A 10,889-nucleotide genomic window follows, 5' to 3' on the forward strand; every position below is an offset into this window, starting at 1 on the left:
GCATTCCCTTCCTCATTTCTATGCCCCCAGAACCAGCTTCCAGAAAAATTCCCCCTACCAATTCCCCCGTTTCAGTCTTCAAAGATTCTCAGCAGCAGCAGCAGCAACACCAACAACAACACCTCAACCTCTCCGTTCTTCCGCTTCACATTGGGTCTCCCTCTCCTCTCTCTCTCCAAGAGAATAAAATAACTAACTTACTTACCCACCTGTAGGTAAATGCATGGTTAAAATAAAATCAATTTTAATCAGTTTGTTATGACACTTAGAGGAATCAATTTTAGTTATCCACCATAATACCTAATTTTTCTTATCCATATATATAATATTATACTTTGTGTGAATTGGTGATTTTGGCTTTGCCACAGGGATACTTGGGTTGGATGAATCTTACTTGCCCAGATGGATTGGTTATGGCTTTGGTTCACTTCTGCTCTTGAATCACTTTCTTGGGTCTGATTCAGCCACTGTTACACCGGCTCAACTTGTAAATTTGAAACTTAACTGCATTTTTGTTTTATAAGTATTTTTCATTTTTTGTTTGGTTGAGTTTGTTTCAATTTTTGTGTAGAGTACAAAGGTTTTGGGTCTGTCTTTGGTTTCGTTCTCGATTGTGCTGCCTTACCTTGGTAAATTTCTCAAGGTAACTATCTTACTTTGTCCATGTAGAATTTAATTCAATGTTTCTACCCTGAATAAAATGAATAATTTCAGTTAGACTTGGAGATATATATGAAGGGAAAAAAACTTAGATACAATTCTATTAAGTGTTATTTGTGTTGTTCTCTAATTGGAATTGAAATCTGTAATAAAAGTTTGCATTTAAGGATTATGAAGATTACGAAAGTTAAACTTCGATTCTGATTAGAGATCAATCCAAGCAACTTCTAAGAAACTGTGTTCAAGTTTTCTCCTATATTGAGCTCCATAAATTCAACAGCCTTACAGTTTCAAGAAGACTACTCCTTTTCTTTTTTCCTTTTTTAATATGTATAACAATTAAGTAACTTTACTTTTTTTTCAAGGTTTTAAATTGTGGTTGGGTTTGCAGTTTTGTCATAATCCTTGATATTGCTGAAAATATTGCAGACCAATGCGGCCAATGTATGTAGCTGCAATTGTGGTTGTAGAGGTGTGAAAAACCTTGATTTTGTTGCCGCTATTTAGTTGTGGGCAGTTTTTTAAAATCTTGCTTTTGTATGTAAATAAATATAAATATATATGTTGAGCTTAAATATGAATTTTTTCATGTATGATATTGATTCTCATTCAAGTCTAGGAAATTGTTAGGGTGCTCAACCAATGGATGAAAAGACTATACCGGATGATACGGAACAAATATTTGTCATGTCAACAGATATAGTGGATTGTCTGAAGGAGGACCTGGCTTGGGCATCATATGTTCTGTTGCGTAATACAAATGTCATAGCTATGGTAAATCTCATGGATTATCAATTTATCATGATTAATTTAAAGAAACTCATGGTAGGTTGATTGTTGTTGGGGTTCTTCATTTGTAGGTTACCTGCAAGTACCACTATAAGCTCTAATTGAGGCTTGTGAGATACCCTAACATTGAAACACCGCAATCTTCCCTACCCCTAAAATTTTATTGGGAATAAAAAACCAAAAACATATGGTAGGTTTGCCCCAAAATGAAGAAAAGGAAAAAGCCAAAAGGGACAATGATATGGAAGGTTGTGATCATACAATAGTATTTGTTGTGTTGACTTGAATTATATGTTTTTAAGGTGAAAGTTTGAAATTACTAGTTCAAAAGGTAAAACTGTCAAGTAACCAATGTGTAAATTGCACATCATTTCTACTAGACTTAAAAATGAATAGTTTTCTCTATAGTATATACCAATCAATACTCAACAGAAACTTTGAACAAGAATTTAACAGCATACCTGCAAACATCTCACATATCTTTTAGAAAAGCCTAAGTCATTCAGTGATTGCAACTCCAAAATCTTTGCAAGCTGGCGCCCTGCTGTCAATACCCTGGTGCAAAATAAACATCTCATATATCTTGAACTACGCTCATCCCACCAAACAAATCAATAAATATATGTAACATAATTATTATACTTCTCTTATTAATTGAACAAGTAAATGTAACACAGACTGTTTTAACCATATAATATTTTACCAAACAACTTATAAAAGGCCCAACTAGAGAGTATGGTTAACAAAAGGGAAGCATCATCTCAAAAAATCTACTCTATATTTAAGATGACTTGAGACGCTCATAGTCTTGAATAACCTCCTTGTCAAAATTTGTCTGCATAACTTAAAACATCTCTATTAAAGAAAGAAGAAAAAAATCTACAGTTTATAAGCATATATGCCAACAGAGGAAAATCTTATACTACAATAAGATCTCTCTGTTTCTATTTTTTGGTTATTGACTTACAATAAGGTTCTAAGTTTGGACTACCATATTGTGTTTAGCAAAGCTAATAATAAAAATGCTCAATAACTTTTGATTGAAGTAGTTTTTTGTGTTAAAAGCAATAACAACACAAAACATGCTCAAGCCCAAATGACAATATCACCTTATCACTAACAGCTTTTGCAACCTCCCTCCAATGAAAGAAAAAGAAAACATACACAGAATCCAATAAATATGAAGAAATATAATTTGCATCATATCCTTCTGGAGTTGTTTCTCCATCTATCTAGCCAAAATACAGTGTGCATCATTCCAAGATAACAACATCATGTAAGGTGTGCAGTAAGGATAAATATATCAGCTAAGGAGGATTTACTAAATACACCAATCGTTAAGGAACAACAATGCATTAACTTACATGTTGCTGTTTGTTTGCAAATCTTGCTGAGAAACCCAATCCGCCCCACTTTCAGCAATTGTACTCTGACATTTTTGAGCTACCTGAATTAATTGGTTGACCTGAAAATTTGTGAATCATATGAATTAGCTTCCAAATCAATACTTCTATATTGCCATACCAATCAACCTTACTTCAGAGAGGTAAGCGTTTTTCATGCTTTGCCTCTGACGCATTCAAACCCCCCTAGTGCCTGATTGGTACTATTCACCTTCAATTTCCTTGATATACAGTTCTATACTTTATAAAATAAGAAAGGAAGTTTCACTAGTGCCTACAAATTTCTGTACCCAAATGTCCATATTACTACTGTTTCCTTCACCAATTTTCATTTGTGCATACAGTAACGAGAAATATGATAGAAGAATACAAGGAGTTAATTATACAATCATGTACAGATGCAAAAAAAATTCTACAGAAATATTTGGAACATGCAAAGTAGACCACTCCAGGGTAATCCCAACTTCGATTAAAACCAGGCAATAAATGAAGATCTACTTCACAGAAATATTCTACTAAATAGCACCATCATCTATTCAAAACAAAGAGTGGCTGCAAAAGTGAAAAGCATTCTAAAGAATGCAGAATCGTACCTGTGGTGCAACCAACCTTCGAGGAAGAAGTTCTTCATGGCGTCTTGCACAGAACTCCCATGATAAGATATGTGCATAATAACAAGAATTTTAGGAAGTGAATATAAAAAACATTCAAATAGACAATATATTTAACTATAATAACAATTTTGTAACCTTCAAGTCTTGAGTGAATATGATGCGAAGTTGACCTTCACGAACAACACGAAGTGGCTCATATACACTCTCTTGAACTGCTTTTGCATATTCCAACATCATCGCACCAGAAGGAAATCTTGTTTCACGTGGCAAGTCCAGAAACAAAAGTTCATCAATTACTCCACTGCCAAGTTTTATTTCATTAAGCCTAGGTAACACTTCATAAGTTGCCTCTGTAAACAAAATGCAGAATGGACATAATATTAGATTACAAGATTTACATCGGAAATTTAAAGAAATAACATGCTAATTATCTAGCTTACAGGTACATCCAATGCAAAAATTGTGCATCTTCCACTATAGCACGATAAAAAACACTCGGTTATTTGACTTGCTTATTATTGATCGCATTTAAGCTCAGTTTGTTGAATTTGCTCTGTCTAACTTTCAAGTTTAAAACTAAGTTACAATTAAGAATGTGGTCATTGGTCAGCACTGACTTCACTGGGTACTTATCAGCCAGAAAGTTAAACAAAATGAAATACATATTGGAATTTTACAATGAAACTAAATTCCCACAATAACATATTATAGAATAACAACACAATGGCCGCTTTGGTTTGGTTTGATAAAGCAGTTTCTGTTTTCATTTCTTGATTTCAAAATATTTACAAATGTCATTTTTTTCACTCTGTTTCCTATTTTTAGAAATTTGAAAAGGAAATAGTGAAAACAAAAAATCTTCAATTTATAGTTTCTTACACAAATCTTTGAGAACAGGAAACAAAGTGACATTTCTGTAATTATTTATGAGAACAGAAAATGAAGATAAAAAAGGTTTTCTCAAACCATATAGGACTCAATATTTTAATTTCCAATATACTTACCAAATCCCCTTCCAGATTTAGAACCACATATGTCACACTGCCATGCATCCTGAACAAAGAAATATCAATGTCAATGTATGTACTCATCAAAGATTCAATAGCACTAAGAGATTAAAAAAGAAAACTGGTGTAGACCTAAAATATAAAAGAAAATAAATGCAATAATTTTAGACATAACTCTAGTATAGAGGAAATTTTAAGAGTTGTCAACAATTACATGATAAGCTAATAAAATCAATTAACATTTTGAATGCATGATTGAATATTTGATTATTAGCAAAGATTAAGGCATCCTATTTATGAAGCAAGAAAAACAAGGATAAATGACAAATGCAAAAATTACCATAGCTGCTTGGGGGAAAACACCAAGTGCATGATGCCCAACATTGCTATATAATGACAAGCACCACCGTTTCTTTGCACGAGGAGAGTAATATTCAGCCACAAATTTTCTCCAATAGGCAATACTATTATCCTGAGGCAAACAAAACATTCAACAACAAAGTTGTAACTAATCTAGAACTTCAGAAATACCCAACACATAAACAAATGTGTTCAAATATAACTAAGTTCCTGAAACCAAAGCAGTAACCTTGAAAAAGAAAACAAAAATAAACTTATGATATAGTGAATCTCAAATAGATTTAACACTAAGCACATGTAGCAAATAAACAAAACTCACATTTGGCCTTTGCCTTTGATGATAGAGATACTGCATCAATCAACGGGCACATACCCCACTAACACCACTGTCATATGGACGCTTGCCAGCAGAAGAGGGCTGCATCACTTGTTGCTGTAATTGCTACCTCAATTGCATTTGTTGTTGTTGCTGCTGCTACTGTTGCTGCTGTTGCAAGTGCGCTCGCTGCAATTGTGGCATTGACTGAAAGATTTGTTGTTGTCTTAGTCTCTGTTGCTGCTGAAGAAAAGCCTGTAACTGTGGATTACGACCCTGGAATTGCATGGGATCTTGTCTCTGAAGAATCTGTTGTATAACCTGCTGCTGCATTATATCTTCCTGTTTGATATCCATTCTAGGTTTCTTTGACAGATGAGACATATTATTTGGATCTAGAATGAAAGATCTTGGGACTTGTGCACCCATTTGGAGTAGAGATGGTCCAGTTTGTGATGCAGGCAAAGATGTAGCACTTGAAGCACCCTGTAGCTGCTGCTGATTCTGCTGCAATTGTTGAACATTCTGATCTTGATGAGAGCTCTGCTGTACTACAGAGGAACCATCCATCACTGATGAGCCAGAAATACTAATATTATTCGATGTAAATGACATAGGTGAGGCAGGTAATCATAAGTAAGAGTCTGTGTTAACACTGGCGCTTCTCTGCAAATGGGGGCCACCAGAGAGAGCAGAATTTGCATCTGTGACTAAAGAACTGGCTCCAACACTTGGTGCTGAGTTTGCCACAGTGTTCAAAACTGCATTATTAATATCCCCAGAAACTGGACCGAGGTTTGAACAACCAGCTCCTGGAACCGTGCTAGACGAGTTAACAAAAGATGAGCTTAAGTGAGAGTTAACCTCCAAGCTTCAATCTATCGCACAACCTTCTACCAAATCCACAAACTCCTGTTCCATCAAATGCACCCAAAAATTGTTATTTCCTTCTCAACACTGGACAATTACTGATATGACTCTAACAATGATAACAACAAAGAATAAAACATATATACATATTCATCAGCACAAGGAAAACACCAGCTAAAACTAATAAAAATTAAATTAGCAAACAAACCCGTCTGCAAATTGACCAAGACCTCAATACCCTTATCCAGGAAGCAAAACCACAACCCAACAATTTCACACACCAAATCCTAATTCTAACAGTTTTTACCTGCTCTTAGAGAGAAATTCACTTCAAAGAGAAAAGTAAGGTAACAGCTAACACTGTAATAAAATGCATGCCAGTGACAAAACATTAAAATGTCTAAATCCACTCCCTTTATTGTCTCATCAGAGCTATAACTACTCAATTTTCCATCTAAAGTAAATCAGAACCCAAATCCAATTCTTATTAACACTACGACAATGGTCGCCACGAAAAAGATCAACATCAAAGTGATAAAAAAAATCCGAAGCTCTGAATTGACACATTCAAACCCAAAATCAAACGGCAAAACCTAACAAAGAACTGAAAAGATAAAACAAGTATCCCCAATTCCACTCCCAGCATGCACAACAACAATTTAGAATCATAAGAAACTACGAAGTAATACGAGAATGTCCCAAACTCGCATCACCAAACAAAGGAAAAACGCAAACCTTAAACATAACACCGCGAAAATTGAAAAAACAAAAAACGAAAGGAAAAAAAAAGTAAATTATGTATAATTCTCTAAACATAAATTAAAATACAAAAACAAAAAAGGATTGGAGATCGATCAGTAGCGAAAAATTGAAAAGCTCCCAATGAAGCTTGCAAAACAAGTTCAGAGCCAAAACGAATCGTTTAGAGCTACTCACACACAGCGAAACCGCGAGCTGCAAAAAACCGAAGCGTGTAATGAAATTGAAATTGCGGAGAAGAAAAAAAGAAAAAAAAGAAGAAAATGAGAGAGAAGAGAGTAGTGTTTTATAACAGTGTGTGGTGACCGCTTTTACCTGCCACGCGCCATCGCGTTACCAGCAGTGGCCGGTCACGATTGGGACACGCGCCGTGAAAGTGATTGTGGAGCTTAGTCGGTGATAGATCCGCAGACGCTTGGAGACCACATTGCTGACATGGCGGGTTTTCAATGGGAGAGAGTTTTAAGCACGAGAGGAACTGTGTGTAGGTAATGTTCGCTCCGTCCCGCAACATCCATAAATATCTGATGTATAATTTTCGAGTGTAAAAGTCGATCAGTGTCTTATCTTACAATTTTTTTTTGGGGTAGTTAAAATTTTTCAGGGAGAAATCAAATGTTAACAAGAGGACTTATAGTATAAATATTTTAAACTAATCAACATTTTTTTATCAGTTAAAAGTAATCAACATTGAATGATAAAATAAAATTTTACCAGAAATATTTATATTTAAAATATAAGTTTGATAGTAGTGTAAAATAATTTTATACCGTTATTTAATCATAAATTATTATTGATATAACTTTTAAAATAATTATCATAAAAATTAACAATTTTATCATATATGATGAGTTATGATTAAATGACAATGTAAAATATATTCTGATATTTTGGACTTATCACATTTTTTTATGTTGTTCTTTCACGGTTAAATCATTTTAGGAAAAGTAGAAAAAAAATTAGAAGTTTAAAGGATGAAAGGAAAGGGCTTTGCAAGATAATTCATGAGATTAGATAGGGGTGATAGGTGATATTAAATTAAAGGCTTAATTGTAAAAGTAGTCTTTTTATTTATCTCAACTCACTACCTTCTATAATTTAATTAACCAAATGGAGTCTTTTTTTTTTTTTTCAATCTGGATATTTGAGTTTTCAATCCAAAATTGGGCGTTGACTATTAATGGATAACGCTGATGACCACATGTCATAATATGATTAAGACACGTGACAATCAACATGTAATAGGATTATGACATGTTATAGTCAATGTTATTCATTAACACTCAACTCCAATTTCGAGAATGAAAACTCAAATAGTGAGATTGAAAAAAAAAACGGGAGACTCAATTGGTAAATTAAATTATTGGAGAACTAATTTAGTGAGTTGAAATAAATAGGAAAACTATTTTTGCAATTAAGCTTAAATTAAATTATGTATTTTTGGGTATTTTTGTGTATCACTATATTAAATTATAAAAAAAAAAACATTACACAATAGTTAATTGCATAATAGAAATTAAGGACATGTCAATCTATAAATACACAATGAAAACTAGTTTTGTATTATTTATTTTTTACCAAAACACCAAAAAAGGCAACATGATAAAAAAAAAGTGTCAAAACCATAGGCCTTTAATAAAACTATCCATGCCAAAAATCTTTGGAGTGTTGCTAGGTGCACCCAACATGCTAACAAAATAGCAAAATTGTCCCTGCTTGTTTTTCTTCTTACGGATCAAGGTGATCCGTACGTTGATCCATAAGACACTTACGGATGAAGTTCATCCGTAAGTTTCTTATGGATCAACATACGGATCACCTTGATCTGTAAGAGACTTCCCGGATCAACTTGATCTGTAACTTCCGGATCAACTTGATCCGTAAGAGACTTCCGGATCAAGTTGATTCGTAAGTGTCTTACGAATCAACGTACGGATCACCTTGATCCGTAAGAGGAAAAACAATAATTTATTAATTAATTTGTTATATACAATAATCTATTTTTTTAGTTGAGATTCTTGTAATTGAAAATGATTATGCAATACATGAATTCAAACAGTACATTAACTTCAACATAGTCGAACGAAATTAAATTTCTATTAAATACTACAACTAACTCATGCTAATTTTGCGACAAGGACAACACGTCTTCCATTTGCGGTACAGGTTTACTGAAAACAACTAAAATTTCTATTGGCCCAATCTTTTTCCATTAGTTAGACTCAATGAGCACCTTTATCACGTCCTCGTTGATTTTGAGTTCAATTATTTCAAATTTTATAACTTTTTATGAATACTCATGGTGACTTGGTTTCCGAAAAAACAATCGTCTTACCATTTGTGTTTCATCAACACCATAAGGGGGAATCCCACGAGACACAACTTGTTTGATCAAATCCTTCAGTTCATCCATGGTACATCCGGTGAGAATGTCAAAGTTTTTGGGATTTTTTCCTGTGAACGAGTAACCAACAAACTCATTTTGGCGTGACATGTTCCACCTCACATTGTAATATAGCAGGGCATCATGAGTAGGGGTCATAGTAATTTCAAGTAAGTTTAAAATACCATCTGGGGTTCTAGCAATGCTACATAATAACTCAATCGGACCAACAAATGAAAATTCATGATTACACATTAACATAGTGTTAACATCAGCATCATCTTTCAATTGCATACATTGAAACCGAAATTGATTACCTGCATATGTGAAAGGCTGCCGGTAGTAAATTTCATCCAAAAGTTGCTTGTCGGTTAACTTAAGGGTATTGTGTATTCTGATTTTTAACGTTTGAAAATCACACCCGTTAGGTACTCAAATGGGAACTAGAGTGGAAGCTTGGAAGGAAACACCACTATCGTTGTGAACAATGGATCCATTTGGAAAAATAAAACCTAATGTGGAGTTCACAACTGTCTGACTGCTTGTCTCTCCCAAGAATGCCATAGTTTTTTGTAAGACTTGGGTTGATACTGAAACTTGTGCTTTCTTACAAGGTTAGGTTGTGCCATATATATAGATGAGTTTTAATATCAGTGTTGTATTTTTTAAAGATTGAAAATACGTATGCACATGCTTTCTGTATGTGTTGTCAACTACACGAATGACATGACATGCTTTAGCTTGCATCAGATTTGCATATGTAGTCATGCTGTGTAGGGTCCTTTCACGCGTTTTATGTTAATGCAGACAACAATTTATCATACACGATTTTCCACAATGTGTAGTCAAGTCAGACAACGATATATCATACATGCTTTTTTAGAATTAAGTAATAATTTTGTTATGGACGTAACAAATAAATTACATGTTCAAAACGATCAGGCATTTATAAATTACATGTTCAATCATCATTTATGTCAACATAGTCTCTCTTGAACATCACGAAGCTCTTGTAATGCTGCATTCTGCTAATATATGGATTTGGCCACGACTTCGCCTGCGGATGACAATTGCTAGACCATAACAATGATACAGGCGGTAAGAGACAACGTTCTTTTAAATAAACCTGTTGTGTATGCGAAAAAAATGTTAACTCAATCCTACAAAACTCATTGCATAATCATAAAAAAAAACACTTCATACTACAATGTACCTCAACAAAATGATTGTCATACACATGACCGATACAAATTATACGATGCAATGAAGAATTTGTCAGCGGTTGACTTCTAAGGGGAAAGAATGTCATGCTTTGTTGTTTAGACAAGGATACAACGATTATGTTATACCTTGATGCAATGACATGTCCCATGTCCGTTATATCCATCCACTTATCCGTTGTCACTTGAATAAAACAAATATGCACGTCAAACTTAATTTCAAACTAAAGTCTTAAAAATCAAATTCATAAATTACATACCTTGGTTAACCCATCAACAAGTAGTGACATCCTTAATTCCTCAAATCTCTTCGTGCCACCAAAGAGCTTGATACAGTCTTCTGAGAAATTGGCAAGTTCTTTAAGCAGATGGTTGCGGACCACCGACCAAGAGTCTTGACCCATACCTAATAAACCGGCAACCAACCGATATCCACAGTTACCATCACCTTTGACATCAACAATCTTATCAATGAAGTCGTGCATATATGGCTGAAACTGGTCCAACA

The 10,889-nt window shown here is 34.1% G+C and overlaps 1 protein-coding gene and 1 pseudogene across 1 annotated transcript; one reads left to right on the forward strand and one right to left on the reverse strand.

The window, feature by feature from the left end:
• Nucleotides 1–20: 20 nt before the first annotated feature.
• On the forward strand, nt 21–1,550 carry LOC100783238 (protein COFACTOR ASSEMBLY OF COMPLEX C SUBUNIT B CCB2, chloroplastic-like). The gene is made up of 5 exons (XM_014773281.1): nt 21–141; nt 357–487; nt 572–643; nt 1,291–1,434; nt 1,521–1,550. Exons 1-5 carry the CDS (start codon nt 21–23, stop codon nt 1,548–1,550), a joined length of 498 nt encoding a protein of 165 aa, XP_014628767.1.
• Nucleotides 1,551–1,768: 218 nt separating this feature from the next.
• Nucleotides 1,769–7,107, reverse strand: LOC100783776 (probable transcriptional regulator SLK2; annotated as a pseudogene).
• Nucleotides 7,108–10,889: the final 3,782 nt, after the last annotated feature.

The sequence above is a fragment of the Glycine max genome, unplaced genomic scaffold (assembly GCF_000004515.6).
Source record: "Glycine max cultivar Williams 82 unplaced genomic scaffold, Glycine_max_v4.0 scaffold_452, whole genome shotgun sequence".
NCBI lineage: Eukaryota > Viridiplantae > Streptophyta > Magnoliopsida > Fabales > Fabaceae > Glycine > Glycine max.